This window comes from Rhipicephalus sanguineus, chromosome 1 (assembly GCF_013339695.2).
Source record: "Rhipicephalus sanguineus isolate Rsan-2018 chromosome 1, BIME_Rsan_1.4, whole genome shotgun sequence".
Taxonomy (NCBI): domain Eukaryota; kingdom Metazoa; phylum Arthropoda; class Arachnida; order Ixodida; family Ixodidae; genus Rhipicephalus; species Rhipicephalus sanguineus.
Window position 1 is genome coordinate 243722742 of NC_051176.1, and position 17086 is coordinate 243739827.

At 46.1% G+C, this 17086-nt stretch overlaps 1 protein-coding gene across 1 annotated transcript; it reads left to right on the forward strand.

Moving 5' to 3' along the window:
- Window positions 1-636: 636 nt before the first annotated feature.
- LOC119382106 (uncharacterized) lies at window positions 637-14667 on the forward strand. The gene is made up of 9 exons (XM_037649840.2): window positions 637-963; window positions 2456-2579; window positions 2987-3129; window positions 4665-4851; window positions 6250-6428; window positions 7178-7307; window positions 9273-9409; window positions 10443-10693; window positions 14183-14667. The coding sequence occupies exons 1-9, from the start codon at window positions 753-755 to the stop codon at window positions 14651-14653; spliced, it is 1833 nt and encodes a 610-aa protein (XP_037505768.1). The 5' UTR covers window positions 637-752; the 3' UTR covers window positions 14654-14667.
- The last annotated feature ends 2419 nt before the right edge of the window (window positions 14668-17086 follow it).

Genomic DNA, 17086 nt, shown 5'->3' on the forward strand with positions numbered 1-17086 from the left:
AGGGAAGAAGAAAATGAGCAAAAAATGCATTGCCTTTGAGCATCGTACAGCCCATTTCGGCTGTCCCACAATTTTTACTTACTCCTTCAAGTTTCATTGCAAGAATGCATACTTTGATTAACAAGACTTTCTTGAAAAGCGTATTCTCACACGTGTACTTGACAGATAGCTAACGCCACTTTCGCTTTCTTTTCTTTCTGTGATGCGCGTGCAGACGGCGCTTCTTCTTCTTTGTCTTCTTTTTCATGGCCAGAATTTATTATCGCTGCTGTAACCACCAACATGTTTTAGCTCCATATAGTTAATATACCAGAACCAAGTAGGCCGGGTTGCCTGAATCACGAAATTTGGAGTCCTTGGACTTCCTCGTGGCAAATGAAAACCAGCTTCCGCGCCTACATTTGTATGACCCTCTATATAAAGAAAATGGCCTACAACAAATAATAAGCAGCTTTCCTTGCGTTCACGTATTTTCACTTGCGAAACCGAACCAGTCGATACTTCGGTATTCGACACGACTTATCTTACTATACCGATCGAGACGTTACGCGCTGTGCCGACAATGGGGAAGCGGCGCTGCCTTAGAACGTCAGGTGATCGCGCGCCCTGAGGTGCCGCCGTCATCATCAAGCTGTGCAGTCAGCGCGCCCGAGCGAGCTCGTAGACCAGCAGCGCGCGGAAGAGCCAGCTCGTGCTGTGGAATCGCCTAGCTGGCAGCTGTTGGCGACCGAACTGCAGCTCCAACTTTCACCATGCAGACTGGTTCTTGGCGCAGCGGGCTCGTCCTGATGCTTCTTGCAAGTCTAGCGACGGGACGCAGGCTCGGCCGGGTAGAGAATGACGACGATGACGAGGACGAACAGCCGTGGATGAGCGACCCCGGCGAGATTCGTCGTCACCGTGAGCCGAAGCCGGCGCCGCCACCGGAGAACCCTAGTCCCTCGGGCTACAGCTACGACGATCGTGAGTATACACGGACCCGGTTTTCAGTACTGCCATAATTCCTACCAGGATATCTTGGTAGTCGTGGGTCGCATGCGCGTGGTCTAAAAGCTCCCTTATGGCTAAAGCAGCGAAAAAAAAAAAAACACGGACGGAAAATGGGACACGACGAGCGCTTACTCGCGATATGTTTAGTGAAGATCTTGCTTTCTTTGCCTTTTTGCAAGTTGGCAAGTTTCCTACGCCGCAGCGACTGCGCAGTTCGTTTGAGTTCACTTCTTTTTATGTTTCGTTTTATGTTTCATCTAATAAACCTTTCAGTTGTGAGTGTGCGCTCGCTGTTTCCCCTTCTTCGTGCGTATTTTTTTGCGCTGCTTTAACCATAATGGAACCCTATCAACTAGCCCAGTTGTCGACCTTGCTGTCAAAAAGCTCATTCACAAATGCGACTGGCACCTGTGGCGCTACCACTCGCGATTAGGCGACCAAAAAGCGACTATAGGCGACTGAAGTTGTTGCATATGCCCGTCGCCACTCAGAATTCACGTGTGCTCGAATTGCCATTACCCTGTAAAAAAATCTGACGTCTTTTTCCGGCGCGTCTGATTAGTTAAGAGGTTCGCGACTGCAGTCGCGCGACTAAAAAATCGAGCAGCGAGCTAGTGAGCCAAAGCAGTCGCTTTGCGACCAAAGCGGCCATTTGCGACAGTTTTCGACCAGTCGGCTTGCGATAACTTGGTCGCGCGACCTGTGCTAGTCGTAAGTGTAAACGAGCCTTAACGCCCTGCAGGCGGCACTTCTGACCACCAATGAACGTGTTCCTTCATCAGTGCCCCCCACCTTCACCACCATAACTATTTTTAGGAGCCGACCCGGCTCCTAAAAATAGTTATGCGATTCGCAGCGCGACGTCTGGCGCTAATATCCTGTGCAGTTGAGCTTGAACTGCGTTGACGGAATTCTCATTTATTCAAATGGCCGCCGCTGGAGCTTTCTGACGGTAACGTTGTGCGGCGAAGCACTAAATCGCGGGGTCGATTCCGCGCCGCGGCTGCCTGCTTTCGATGGGGGGTGGAATTCAACAACGCTGATTTACTAAAGATTTAGGGCTACATCAAAGAAAGTCAGAAAATCAAAATTAGCTCGGAGCTTTTCATTACGGCGTCCTTTATAACCGAAGACAGTTTGATGACCTTAAGCCCCATAATGTAATTCATATCACGTTGAATTGCAAAGGTGCTGGCGGGGTAGTGTGCATGCAACAGTACTCGGCAGACATGGCGAGCCACGCGCAAAAACTATGCGGCATTGTTGTCTTTTTCGAAGATGCTTCGGTAGAACCTGAAAAGATCTCTTTCGTTAACATGACACAGTAAAATGAAATTGCTAAACATTTTGTCACAGAACAGCGAATGCTACAGCTGTCGGTATAGAATGAGCTTGTATCGTTATATGTATGTTAAGGCGCTCGTCACCTGCAACTAAAGACACTTTCTCTTTGCGCTCGTTCCAGAAGAGCAAATACCGCCTAGAGCTGAATGCGAGGTGGACAGCTTCCGGAGAGGACAGTCTGAATGCGACCGCATCTTGCGGATGAATCTGCCTCACCACCACGGCAGTCACGATTACGTTTGCTAGTAGGTCTCGTCGTTTTGTTTTTACTCCCTCTCTGGCTCCTTTTCTTCTGAGTAGTCGAGAATGCAACCCAGTTCCAACATGACCATCGTGTTTCTCGACAAAAAATAATTGAACAAAAAAAACTATGCGCAAAGAACCTGGAGAACGGCCCGCTTATAGCACTACAAAAAGCTGCCAGTGGGTGCAAGACAAATGACGAGTGCTTATTCACAATGCCAGACTACTATCCACTACCAAAAATTTCACTGTTTTGTTATATAAGTTATCTACACCACCGTGTTTTCTCATTTGTTCTATCGCTAGAAACATGTGACAACGCTTCTAGTTCTCTAATTGATGTCATTAAAAACAAGCTTTAAAGTCGCGATGGTGAAACGTTTTTTTTAATGCTTGACTTCTTCCTTAGCGCACTGCGTAAGTACAAGATGTGCGTCGCCAGTGTGATGATCCAGTCGAGCTGTTACGAAAGGACATTCATATCCCAAGAGCTCCACAAGATTCGGGGCATCATACAGGGCTACAGTGTTGACTGTTTCAACATAACCAAAGGTAAGACCGCCAGCGTACTTTCGTCGCCTCTATCTTATCGAACCTTTCCATCACTGCATACGAACTGGCGCATTCGTTTTCTTGCCTGCTATAAGTAAGAGTACTTATCGCAGTAAGGTTATTGCATCTATGTACACGCAGATAAAGGGCCTGTTATGCAGGGGAAGGACACGGACGGGCACCATACAGGCTGCCTACAGCGTCGGTCATGGACAGAATACACTAAACTTTCTTTTGTAACGTGTGCTTTATTATTATTATTATTATTATTATTATTATTATTATTATTATTATTATTATTATTATTATTATTATTATTATTATTATTATTATTATTATTATTATTATTATTGCGCGTCAAGTCCAACGTAAAGAAAAAAACATCCAGCCAATTTCTCAGTTTGCTCCCCTGCTCTTTTCCAAAAATATGAAAAACTCACGGTAATCGAACAATGAGATCCAAGCCTCCATGGAATTCTCAGGCGTTTCGCGAAAACAACAATCTTGGCTACTTTTTTTAGTAAGCATAGCTGCCGCCTCCCAGAGAGCCGAGGCGGGCACTGCATGCGATGTGCCGCACTGCTCATGAAAACCATTCAAATGAGCACGCTAATGGATCCGACTAAGTTGTTTGCAACTTCAGGCCGAGGCGTCGCGCGCGACTTGACGAGCGAAGCCTAAATTTGTTCCAACTGATTGAAACGGCCTAGAGAGCATTAAATAGCCGATCGAGTGTAAGGCCAGCCTTCACGCCTATAGAGACCGGCACGTGGCTTGTGTTTGCGGCGGCCGAGTTTCGGTCGTACACATGCGGTTCCCGACAGAACGCAGATTACTCAACCACGTTCGGGCAAGGAAGAGAAAAGCAAAATTTTGTTTTGTCCAACGGTTTCAAGTTTTGAGCGGTCAGAAAGTTCGTGGGCCTATGTCTTGATTCAAACAGTTGACCGTTCGCTTTAGCCCTTTCATGCGCTCTCTGCAAGGAATTCGTAAAGCGTTCATCTTTCGAAGAGCGATGCACCATGTTCCAGTGAAGAGAGCGATCTACGGTGAGCTATGCGTCCCGCGGTGTCAGCAGTATTCTGCGCGAACGTATTTCAAGTCTGATTTAAGGAGAGACAGCAGAACAAAAACCTTGCAAACGTAACATTGAAACGATCAAAACTCCGCAAAAGAAATACGTTCGTGTTAAAATTGAACTAATCGAATGTTAGCGAGTGGGTTACATTAACATATAGCTCATGGAATTTCTGAAACGAAGATGTGTCATTAAGAGATATATGCGCAGATGAGGAGCTTATTCTCATCGTCGTGGGGAACGCAACAAACACGGCTCTCTAATGGTCTCACCGTTTCCGTTGTTACGAAACATTTCAGTCTTCGCTTTTTTTTTAGCTCTCATTAACATTATTTCCATTATTAATTAGAATAGAGCTAAGGTATTGTGCACTTGTGCACACTGCGCTGTAGCTATTATGCTCTCGAATTCCGTTCCGTAACTTCGTCTGAAACACTTTTATGCGTTGTCGGCGCAGAAACGAACCGGCGAGGCTTGAAAGTTCGGCGCCTCCGGTTCCGCATGGCCAAGGTGAAGCTCTCGGCTGAGTGCAGCCCGGCGACGGCGTGGGCCGTTGAACTCACCTGTACGAAGGACTTCGAGTCTGACATGAAGGCACTCTCTCAATTAAACGAACCGTCCAAGGCAGTGAAAAAGTCTTGCAGGTAAACCGTTTGTCCGCGAAGTACAAAACTACGTCAGCAGCGTCTGTCGTTGCGTGCCGTGCAATGTCGCCTGATGACGTAAATGAACTGCAGTGCGTGTGCGAGAAAGAGAGAGAGAGCGAGAGATCAAGCAAATGATCGAAAATGCAGTCGCAGCTGCTGTACGACAAGCTTAATGCTTAAATGAAATGTTTGGCTCAGTCTTCGCTTTTTTTTAGACCATTTAATGTTTTTAAGGTTATCGCATTATGAACGTTCTAACGGAACTTAGTTGTTCCGAACTTAAGCTGCGTTAGAACTGTTCGCAGACAAGACGCGAGCCATTCATGATGTATGACACGGTAAAAGTAGCTGCCAATGGGTTTCGTTAAGGCTTTCGTTCGTAAAAGCTGCTTGTGGTTAGGCAGCTGCCATCGCTAACATGCTCGCCCTGACAATCTTCCAGAGCGTGTATTGCTAACCACTCTAGCGTAGGGTGTTGGAAATACTGATTGCGCTGTTTCATAACCTGTTAGTTTCCGGTTTACGAGATATGTAACTTAATGGACGAAGTTCTCCGTAAGATTCGTCGATTTATGTTTTCATAAGATACTCGAGGAATCACGTTGCACTTGAATGCGTGAGATTCGGCGACATTGCTTTAGTGAACATTAACATCTTTATCATGCTGCAAAGATCTAGCGGTGAAATGTAAATATTTAGCCCGAGTAAATTGCCTCCCAATTTTTTTGTAGTCAGGTTATTGCCTTCAGGCATTCGTGTTTGGCTGGTGTGCTGTACAGTACCGTTATTTGTAACGGGGAAAAGCTTCATAGCGACACATTCGTTTTATGATTCAAACATAGGTGCCATCATCCTGCATAATTCGTCATAAACAGGGCATTTTCACAGTCTTCGTATTTCCTAGTGTACTAGAAAAGAAACATTGTTTCTTCGTTATTTGGATGTTTCAGGTTGACATGAATCAAATTTCATTTTTTGGCGATTGTGGAGGTCGTTTGCTGTGTGAGAATGGGGTTGTTGCGCTGACAGCACACCTGCGATCATTACATCACCACTTAATGGTTGTAATGACCATCATTTACTTTTAGCACTGTATTATGCACTGAAGGAGCTACACACAACAAAAAAGGTAACACCCGTACAATGCAGCAAATGCCGATGCATGTATATCTGGTACGATTGTTGCTAAGAAATGTTTGTTGTTGTTGTTGTTGTTTTTTGTTTAACGGTACATAAGGCCGCGTCCAATTCAAAGCCAATTAGATTCAACAAAGAAACCAGGTGCTGCAGTGATGTAGCAGTTTCGTTGATTATGGATACAAAATTAACTCACCCATCGCATGCACTAGAAAACTGTAGTGCTCTACAATTCTGGATTCTTCCTGCCATTTTCAGAACCATTCTTCGCTACTACCACTGCTTGACGCCTGTCACAGAATCGGCAAGTTGCCAAAAGAATCCCGAATTCATTAAACATCTGGAGTATTTCCCGAAAGCCATCACCGCCCGGTACAAGGAAGTGTGCCTCAGGGAGCTCGAAATCAGCCCATCTCTCTTCAAGGAAAAAGTGAACAGTAAGGGAATCGGAATACTACCGCTATTGTTTGAGACAGTGCCACCAAGCCTGACAAAACAACGCGCATGCCCTAGAGATAAACGAATTGACAGAATGGCCGCCTCTCCCATTTCTAATATATGTGCATCTCAAACCATAGAGCCATCGTCTGAATATTTCATATTAGTAAACTCCTAAAAGTACTGCTGGAAAGGCTAGAACTTTACACGGAGAGAAATGGTGCAAAGCAGGTAGATTTAAAAAAAAAAGGGGGGGGGGGTACCAGACACCACTTAGCAAGTATGAGATGGTTCATGGAAACCTGCAAAACATACCAAAAGGCTTCGTATTTTTGTTTCATCGATTATAGCAAGGCTTACGATTTTCCTGATCATTACACGTTGTGGAAATATAGCAAAAAAATTGACATTCCTGAATGGTTCTACTGTATTCTTAAAGAGACGACAGGAGAGAAGACACTTCATCCGCTACTCGATCTCTATTTGGTTAATGTAGCACTAATTACACCAAATAAATTATTAGATACAGCGCTATAACCAAGGATATGAAGAAGCTGCATAGCGGGTTATATGCCAAAACTTCTAGCAGCCACTCTTGATAACCTGAAGCTATATAGCTTATTAACATGCAGTGGAATGCGTTATAAGCTTGCGATGCGAAGTCGAAAAGGATGCGAGATTACAATTAAGAAAAATCATGCAAGCGTCGCGGTCGTCATGTTTAGAAAGATCATCTTTCAACCAACAGCATCGATGGCCGCGGTGCTTGCGAAGGCCGACAACTGCAAAGAAGAGGAGGCATCTCGAGAGTTTCTGGCGTGTGCCTTGGTGTTCAACGAAGTCGTAACACACACGAATGACGACTTCAGAAAGTGCGAGTAAGTTGTCGCTTCATTACGTCGTGTGCGCTCTGACGCATAGAAAGGACGAAATTTTCATGTGCTAGACTTTCAAGTGTCGGGAGAAATACTAAACAAATAAGTGATACAGATTATTAGTCTACATTCTAAACCGCACTTATATAGACCCGTGAGAGCTTCAAAAAGTAACTTTCTTCTGTTTTTAACTGAAAGTTTTATTAAATGTTCGTCTCCAGCCAGCACTCGTAACTATAACTCCACTAAATTAAAAAAAATCTTGGTAGAAGCCTAAGGGAGGCTTTGACCGGTGCAGTGAACCAAAATTGATGAGATGAGATAAGCACTCGAAGCAGAGTGATGAAATAACCAAACAAAATGGGTGCTTGAAATGGGTAAACCTTGGAACAAAACGCAGCCGTGTCAAAAATCGTGGTGCGATATTACTTATTGAGGTTCATCGCACAACCAATATTTCGATATGGCAAATTTCGCAAAAAATCTTTATTAGGAAAAAAAAAAGTAACGCTTGTATGCCTATGAACAATTTGAAAATATCATAATAATATTATCTGCGGTTTTAACTTCCCAAAACCACGACATGATTATGAGAGACACCGTAGTGGAGGGCTCTGGGAATTTCGACCACCTGGGGACGTGCACCTAAATCTAAGTGCACGGGCCTCAAACATATTCGCCTCCATCGAATATGCAGCTGCCGCGGCCGGGATTCCATCCCGCGACTTTCGGGTCAGCAGTCGAGCGCCATAACCACCGTGGCTGGGCGAAGAATTTGAAAAAGAAAGATGTGTTCTGAAAAAGCGAACAAAGATTTCAAACAAGTGCAGCGATTACACCGCGGATGGGATTAATTTGTTTATCTATCTTTCGAAAGAAACGAGCAGAAAGAATAGTTTTTTCAGCAAATTGTCGTGCGATAAATCGCACATCAAACTAAGTAGAAAAAAATTCGAGCTTTATTAAAAAAAATTTGAAATTTTTAATTTGGCATCTTTAATGTAGGATAAAGATGTAGCGCACCCGGCACAGGGCACAGGAATTTGTGGTGACGTGCTCGTGCATCAGCGAACCATCGCTCTCCATTAACTGAAAAAGAGCTGCAATAATTTCAGCGTCGTGCGATCACTTATCACGTGAGCCCCTACGAATATCGTGGATGTTATCAGGATGCTTCGAGCACGTGTTGTATAAAGGTCGAGTGAAGGCTGATTGTACGCCCTAATCCTGCAATTAAAAATAATTTATTCAAAGTAAGCGCCAAGTGGGTGTCCGTTTCATGTTCCCTGGTGTCCTCTGTCGGGTGCGCTACAACGGGTGCGCGCAAATGCTGCACCAACAAGCCAAACGTGCAACATTGGTGAACCATGTCGGGCCGCTGTGTGCAGTCACCGGCACTCGGCTATAGCACCGCCAGAGGTATTTTCTCTTTTGGCATGACACCCTCGGTCACCTCGCCGATACAAGGAGTGTCAGTGAACTCTGGAGCTCACTTTACCTTGGGTTCTTCAACATGCACCTAAGTCTAAGTGCACGGGTGTTTTTGCATTTCGCCCCCATCGAAATACGGCCGGCGTGCACAGGTATCGAACCCGCGTCCTCAAACTTAGCAGTGCGACACCTTACGTACTAAGCTGCCACGGTTGGTAGCGTGTTAACGAGGCAATCGGCAGTTTGATCGCTATAACGGCTTGCATGTGGGCTACTTGGGGATCTTGCATGTTCAGTAGTTGCAGCACACATAAGGTGGACGGACGAAGGACAGCAATGTCCTCGTCTGCAACTACTCGACAGTTGCAGCCAATGAGCATGTTTGAAGGCTGGCTAACCGCAGACGGCACTGAACGCTTAATGAGGTTTCGGAAATATGACCCAGCTCTATTAATGGCATGCAATGACCCCTCATTGGGTGCCATTAACTCTCACACCTCAACTCTCAATGACCTTTTTTTCCCTTTATGCTTGCAGAGCCTACCGGAACTTCATTCAGTGCACGAATACAATCGCCCGGACACTGAACTGTGGAGAAAGCTCCGAGTTCCACCATCACGCTGTCCATGTGCTGAGTGTCCTTCTCTACAACCTTCAGAATAAATGCACACAAAGTAAGTAGCAAACATTCACTGAAACAATGATGGATGGGAGGGATCGAGGACGCTACAAGTGGTGCCCTTAACGCACAAGTTTGCAACAACCAACAAACAACAAAATTATTGGCCGATATACCTCAATTTATTGCGAAGCAGTACTTTTACAGAGCTTAAATAACAAAGGTGCATTGGGGTATTTGCGGTGCTGTTAGCTGCGATTAGCACTACCGGTTACGCAGAGCTCCCAAATGGCTGTGGATATCAAGTAAAGAATGCTGGAAGTCCTTCTTTGTGAACAAGTTGAGTAAGTTAATTGCAGTTGTCGAGGAACCGGCTTATTGAGGCGAAAGTAAATTTCACAGTGTCGAAATCGCGACCACAGGAAAGCTGAAATCGCGTACAAGAATTGAGGGCGAAATAGTAAATAACAAAGTTGTTAAATTAAAGTTCGTTACAAAAACGTTGGGGCGCGATAACGCTGGCGAAAGGTACGCGTGCGCAGACCGACTCTATGTATACGATGCGATCACCATTATTCAGCGATCTTCACATTCAGTCACAGCTTTGACATATTGAATTGGTTATGTAAAAACATTTCCTCATTGGCAGGAGATGGCCAATTGGTATTATCTCACCCGATAGAGCTACGGTAGTCGAAAGTCGGAGTTCCTGCGTGCTGTGTCAATTGCATACTTTAGCGACCACACTAGCGAACAAATATGAGTAGCCGGCGCTTCTAAAGCGGGAACATAAAAGAGCAGCTTCGAGGCTTACGCAAGTTTTGCTGCGTGTGAACAAAGGCGATCGTCCATAACTCCAGCAAAGTTAACCCGCTACTAGAAGAATGATTATTGCGTGCTTAAAACTTTGCTGAGCCTCTTTTCAGACGACAACAAATTTGGTAAGTGACGCATAACGCCAGATAATCTGCAGAGATTAGGTGCAACAGCGCAAACACAAATAACCGAGTGATATGTCGATGAACAAGTGGTAAAGAGCGACAGCGTTGTTACAAATATGCGCAACTTTTCTACGACTCTCCGTGCAGATAAACGCGGCCGTGTAGGTGGAGAGAATACGGGCGCCGCAGCAACCAACACCAGCGGTGCGCATAAAGACAGCGTCCCGCATAAAGAAGGCGTGCCGCATAAAGAAGGCGTCCCACATAACGAGGGTGGGCCGCGCCTGTCCGAAAACATTCCGGAAGCAAGACCCATCGAACCTACATCGCCACCGCCGGAACACGAAGGTGGCCCCACGCGCCGAAGATTCTTCAAGCACACAGACCAAGATTTCAAGGTACTAGACTCCATTACCAGTGATTCATTGCCAACGACACACGTTGAAAGTTCAAGAAGCGCATGCGATAGTTTTAACCGAAGCAAATGATATTCAGTATATACAGCACGTCAAGAGATCAGGATGAACGGCGATCCTTTGCGTCCACAAGAACACATGCGAATTTTGTAACTTTAGAACTGGCGCGGGGTATAATCAATGTTTTTTGTTTTCTTGTTCTGGCGGAGAGCCTCAGCATCACACCCACCCTTCTTTTCTACGGTGTTATAATTACGTACTGTGCCTTACACACGTTTAACTAGAGCAGCTAATGAGTCCTTTGGACGCACGTCACTTAAATTTGTCTAAAGCCTGAGAGCACAAAGGGTAAAGAAAAAACCGACGCGGTCGCATCTGATGGTGGCTCTGAGAAAAGCCTGTGGAAGGCACCCGACGGATAATTTTCACGGGTGTGTTTCCGTAATCGCCGTAGGCGGCTCGACAGATGAGTTAAGCTTCGCTAGCTGCTAGTCGGAGCGATATCACTCGGTTGGCTGCGCCGCTATTCGCACAAGATCAATGCAATGAAACAAACTCGTCTGTCCGTGTTATTTTCATTTTTTTCGTGCGAAATACTAGCGCAGTAAAGAGAATGAAGCGAAAGGAGAAAGGTAGACTTAAGTTTCGTTCCTGTTATGAAGAAGCCGGCAGTGACAAGGCTAGGCTTCGCGAAGACAGCTCAATGTCGACAACAATGCAGCCTGCAAACAGAGGTGCGCAATCAGGAAAGCTGGACGGCAGTTGAACAACGGGCCTTGCAAACGCAACATGACCGCTTACGTTGAAGAAAAAAAGTTGTCATGTAGGCTTTCTTGTGGGAAAATAATTAAACGCTGCTTTCCTTACGTTCGTGTACTCAGCGTAAAGATAAAGCGATATTGTTGACGTCGGGCAGCGTCAAGTCAGATAGCCGTTGTCAATGGGTTCTTAAACGCTATCTTCTCCTTAGCTGTCAAAATAGATTATCTTAAAACGCTGGCAAGAATTGGCACACACTCTTTGCGTACTTGGATACGCGCCTCGTAGCTGTCCTCAGAATAACCCCTTCATTCACTGTGTACACAATTGTGTACGCGAACATTGCAGGCGCGTCACACGCCGCGTGTTTCTTCAAACTGCCTGAAACTCAGTGTGAACATTCGTGCACGCTTCCTGAGTGGGCAACTAGCGGTCATTTATTTTTATTGTGGTTCATAATGCTGTAGAGGATCACTTTGCTGGAGACACTACCATGTCAGACGATTCTTCGATGTGTCGCGCTCCAGGACCGACGTCAAGAGTATTTTTTTTCTCCGCTCGAAACGAATACAACCAAAAACAAACTGTGCGTGCATTTCGGTCTTAATAGTTGATTCTTTTTATGCAAGTATTAAAGCTGACTGATGGCAGAATAATTAGATAATGAGTTATAAGCTAATTAACATTAATTACTGAAACTCTAAAAAAAACAACACATTACTTCATTTTCTTTCTTGGAATGTAATACTGAGTGCTTTCGAACTATACTACGCGAATTTGACGCATTTGCAGACAGTGCATCATAATTCGTGACTGAAGGGGATAACGATTGTTTCAATGAAATGCCCTTTGTGCGCTAATTCAGCGGCCCAAGTGGTGTTCCGCATACATAATCCCCAACATCGACTGGAAGTGACCGATAGGCCATGAGAAAGGACTATAGTCGAGCTAATTAAATCTTTGTAGTATATATCTAGCCAGCCGCTAAAGCTGCGATTCAGGGATTAAAGTCGCAAAGCTGTTTGTCCGCAACCCCCCCCCCCCCCCCAGCGAACTTCATTATTCTGTCCGACATTGCGATTGCTTTGCATCTGTTCTCACGAACAGTTCCAGTGTAATACCTCTCTCTCTCTCTCTCTCTGTGTGTGTGTGTGTGTGTGTGTGTGTGTGTGTGTGTGTGTGTGTGTGTGTGTGTGTGTTGTGTGTGTGGTGTGTGTTGTGTGTGTGTGTGTGTGTGTGTGTGTGTGTGTGTGTGTGTGTGTGTGTGTGTGTGTGTGGTGTGTGTGTGTGTGTGTGTGTGTGTGTGTGTGTGTGTGTGTGTGTGTGTGTGTGTGTGTGTGTGTGTGTGTGTGTGGTGTGTGTGTGGTGTGTTGTGTGTTGTTGTGTGTGTGTGTGTGTGTGTTGTGTGTGTGTGGTGTGTGTGTGTGTGTGTGTGTTGTGTGTGTGGTGTGTGTGTGTGGTGTGTGTGTGTGTGTGTGTGTGTGTGTGTGTGTGTGTGTGGTGTGTGTGTGGGTGAGAGGAGGGTGAGTGAGTGAAGACGGGACCAAGTGAGCTGAGAAGAAGCGACAGCTATATTCACCATATATATTGGCGATCTGAGATATCAACCAACGGCGCAGTCATCTAGGCAATTCGCATAGAAGTGGGACACACGCATACTATCTTTTCCATCATTTCTATTTACCAACGCCATTTGTCAAAGTGCGAAAATGCTATTCGTACGCTAAACTTGTCATGTAGTATACGTTAACGTGCAACAGTCGTACGTACGTTTTCAAGGCCCATATCCGAAAAAAGAAAGAACAATGCTGTACGCGAGAACTGTTCATAAGAGCAGCTGTCAGTCAATCGGGATGCGGGACACATTAGCGCATGCAGAAACCCGGCCAATACTAGCGAAAAGCTTCATGAACTCCGCTGCGGAAAGGCAATACAGTACAAAGCAAATGCTGTGAAGATTGCACTATATTTGTTTACGCGCCTAAGTTTTTTTTTTTTTTTTCATTTTTGCACTCAGAGACCTGACAGTTTTATGCAGCGGAATAGCGGTATCGAAATACGGACACGCAGAACGCTAGATTACCCGTCGCGTTTTTCCTGCACACACTGTTTCTCAGATTTAGCTTTGCTGCGTTTGCCTGGTTAACATAGCGCATACGTTAAACATGGCGGCGGTTTCAGACGCCCGCTTCGAACTGAATTTAGCGTCGCTGTAAGGAGGATTCACTTCGCAGCAAATGAGTGTAAAATGATATCGCTTAGGCAGCTTCGACGACAGAGTATTACGGAATTAGCGCAGCTTTGGAGATCGCTTTCCATTTCGAACGTTTCCAGGACTAACAAGAGAATTGCTGTAAACAATTCTACAACATAAATGTTCGCTTTTGGTGCGCGGTTCATATTTATTTAACATTTATTACTCCGAAAATGTGTTTACCCGCCACGTTGGCCTAGTGGTTAAGGTGCTCGACTGCTGACGCGCAGGTCGCGGGATTGAATCCCTGCCGCGGCGGCCGCATTTTAGTTGGGGGGCGAAAATGCTAGAAGCCCATGTACTTAGATTTAGGTACAGGTTAATGAACCCCAGGTGGCCAAAATTTTCGGAGCCCTCCACTGCGGCGTCGCTCATAATACTATCGTTGTTTTGGGACGTTAAACCCCAACAATTATTATTAAAGTAATGATTTATATTTTCCTCCCTTCTCTCTCAAGGAAACCACCGAGAACCCATTCTACCCTCCACTTCGCAAGATGCCGCTCGAGCCTCGCATTCCTCAAGCCGAGGACTACCCGAGAAGCCACGACGACGACGACTCGTCGGCGTCGGAGAGAAAGCGACCCGAGCCGCGTCGCGACAACGATGACCACCCGAGTCGAGATAGCAGGCGCGGCAAGCATGCCAGAAAAGGAGGCGCGCATCACGGCGGCGGCGGCTACGATGAACGCAGCAGCAACAATGCAGAGGAGCGCGGCAGGAACAGTGGAGAAGGCAACGTCCGCAAGGGCGGCTTCAAGGGATCCCGCGGAGAAGGCCGTCGCAATCGGCCCAACAACTGGGGCGCCAAAAGGGACGACCTCGACAAGAACGATGGCTACCCGGCCGACCCTAACGACGGCTTCCTGGAGGACTCGGAGCCAGAAGGAATGAACCAACGCAAGAAAAAGCTGAACGAGCAGCTCTGAACAACGTCGGGCCCTTTATTCACGCTCGCCTACTCGCTTTGTTTTTCTTTTGTCTCCTTTTTCTCTGTCATGTAGTCGTGTACATAACTTCAGTTGAGAGAGCATTAAAAGTGCGGTGCCTGAATCTTGTGCCAATGTGGCCCTGTAAGTGCGCGTACTTGTAGTTGTCTTTTGTTCGACGCCTACACAGCACGAACCATGCTCGGCTACGCTACAATTGTTGACAAGAGCAGGCGCTAGTCAATTGCGATGTTGCTAGCTACAGTGCCCGTTCAGTTGCAAATGGCACTTGTGGCAGTATCCCTGATTTGCAACGAGTCCGGAAACAGCGCAGAAGCGTATTCGCCGAAAGCGTCTTACTCTAAAAATGTTCTTAAGAGTTCTTAAATGTTCAGCCAATCCTGACGCTGAACACGTCAGAGAAGCCGATCGGCCAATGACGAAACCTTTCCTTAGTTCGGGAATCCAGCGGCCTTAGCTGCCCTTACTCGCACGGTAAACCACTTCACCTGGCTGGTCGAGTCTGAGCTTGACAGCGCTGCCTCCCATTGCCGTGTGATGGGATGTCTAATAGGAGTGAGCTGTGGTGTGCTTGCGCGTGCCCATACCGTGTGCCCTATTCTTATTAATTTCTAGCACATTTTTGGTCACTAATAGCTTCAGCGCTTCCTTAGCAGTGGGAATTCAACCAAAGTTTTGCGTTCGCAGACGTTCTTTTGCAATGGACGGCTGTCATGCCTAATACCTCCAGTATTAGAGGATTGGCTCGTATAGATTGCAGTGTAAGAGGTTATTGCGGATACTGACCAATATTTGTTGCCAACGCATTTTATTTTCTATAAAAAGCCATGGCTAGGCGACAGACTCAATGGCGCAAACTATATGAAGATGGCAGGTAAGCAGGAAAGTGCAGTAGCGACCAACAGAGTTGGAAAAAGCAGAGCCGTCATTGCCTACCCTTGTTCAAAGGACATAAAGGTCGCTCGTTTAAATCTTCCTAGCGACCTTCATGCGGTGACGCCAAAGAGAGAAAGATTACACGGGTCGATTGCGCGAAAGCAATATTTTTGCAAGTAAACGATTACCGCTGGCCTGCACAAAGGTTTGTGCTATGTTTGAATGAGTGCGATCACGTTTGAGCATAGATTTGGCTTTTTATAGGCAAAGTGTCTAGACATTTGAAAGCATGACGGCGACAATAACAATAACGACCTCGGAAACTGGGGTTCATTTAGTGAAGAGAACGGAGGAGAGGTCGGCCTGGAGATAGTGTGTCTAATTTGCTACTCCTCACAGAGGAATAAGAAAAAACGAGAGAAAGAAGAATAAAGAGAGGGAGGTAACAGGCGAATATGTGCTATAATTCAATGATAATGTACTGTACACACGCTGCCTATCGTGCATGTGAACTGAAGACGGTCAACGCGCAGGAGTCTTCCCATTGCACATCTACTAGACAGTCTTGTTCACTAATATAATCCTGGCTCACTTAGAATGTTTAACAAACGCTTTAAAGCGCGTAAAGCATGGTCAATTTACCTTCCCTTAAACCACGAAAGAAAAGTCCTATGCGCACAGTGTAGGATTGGGTGGCTTGAAGAAAAGCAATATGAGAAGTTTTTAGCCTTAAATAAATATGCAAACCATTGATAGACTGAAAACAAAATCATATTGGGAAGCCGTACTAGTATCCACAGAAAAGAAGAAAACCGTGATGAGCAACGATGTCTAATAGAATTTAATGAAAAAATCCACCCACTACTATGCCAATTCCCTCTCTTGGGTATGAGCCATCATCACAGGTCAACAAATCACATTTTCGCCTCAAGGGTGAACCAATGAATGCGATAGCAAGAAATGGGAATGTTATACGAAGTAACGCTAGCAACTAATTCATTTACGATCAGATCTAGCTTAACTATACAAAACGCTGGGGTAAAGAAAACACGGCTGCTGCAGTGAGCTGCAGCAGCAACCCCCCTGCACCATATCCTCCAACCTTCACTTCTTCAGCTGGTTGGCTGGCAGCAGGCGCCCACTGATCGGCGGTGACGGCGGGCAGCAGCATGATCATCGCCAGCGCACAGAACCAACCAGAGCGGCTGCGAGCCACGTTCTCGCCGCGCACGGTCGCGTGCCTTCGAATGCCTTCGAAGTGAACCGGCCCCTCGGACGCTGAGCCAAGGTGGGCCATGTAAAACGACGCTAGCGACCGCCATCCGAGGAAGCCCGATTAGCAAGCCTGTTCCAGGTACCGTAGAATCAATTTATTCTCGCTCTTTCTAGCGGCACTTAATGTGCAGCGCATGCGCTCCGCTGTAGTCTCGCGGTGGCTGTAAGGCTTAACGGTGTTCAGTATCTACCGTGCAGCGCCGGCTAACAATGTCACCAGCGCACATAGCGAAAGTGTCGGCGAGTATTCTGGGGCTGTTC

What these genes read in the sequence shown, in the direction of transcription:
- LOC119382106 (XM_037649840.2), top strand. Translation starts at nt 753, where the DNA reads ATGCAGACTGGTTCTTGGCGCAGCGGGCTCGTCCTGATGCTTCTTGCA. An exon ending in GACGACTTCAGAAAGTGCGA is followed by an intron (nt 7,308 to 9,272) that starts GTAAGTTGTCGC and finishes TTATGCTTGCAG; the next exon opens with AGCCTACCGGAACTTCATTC. An exon ending in TCAGAATAAATGCACACAAA is followed by an intron (nt 9,410 to 10,442) that starts GTAAGTAGCAAA and finishes CTCTCCGTGCAG; the next exon opens with ATAAACGCGGCCGTGTAGGT.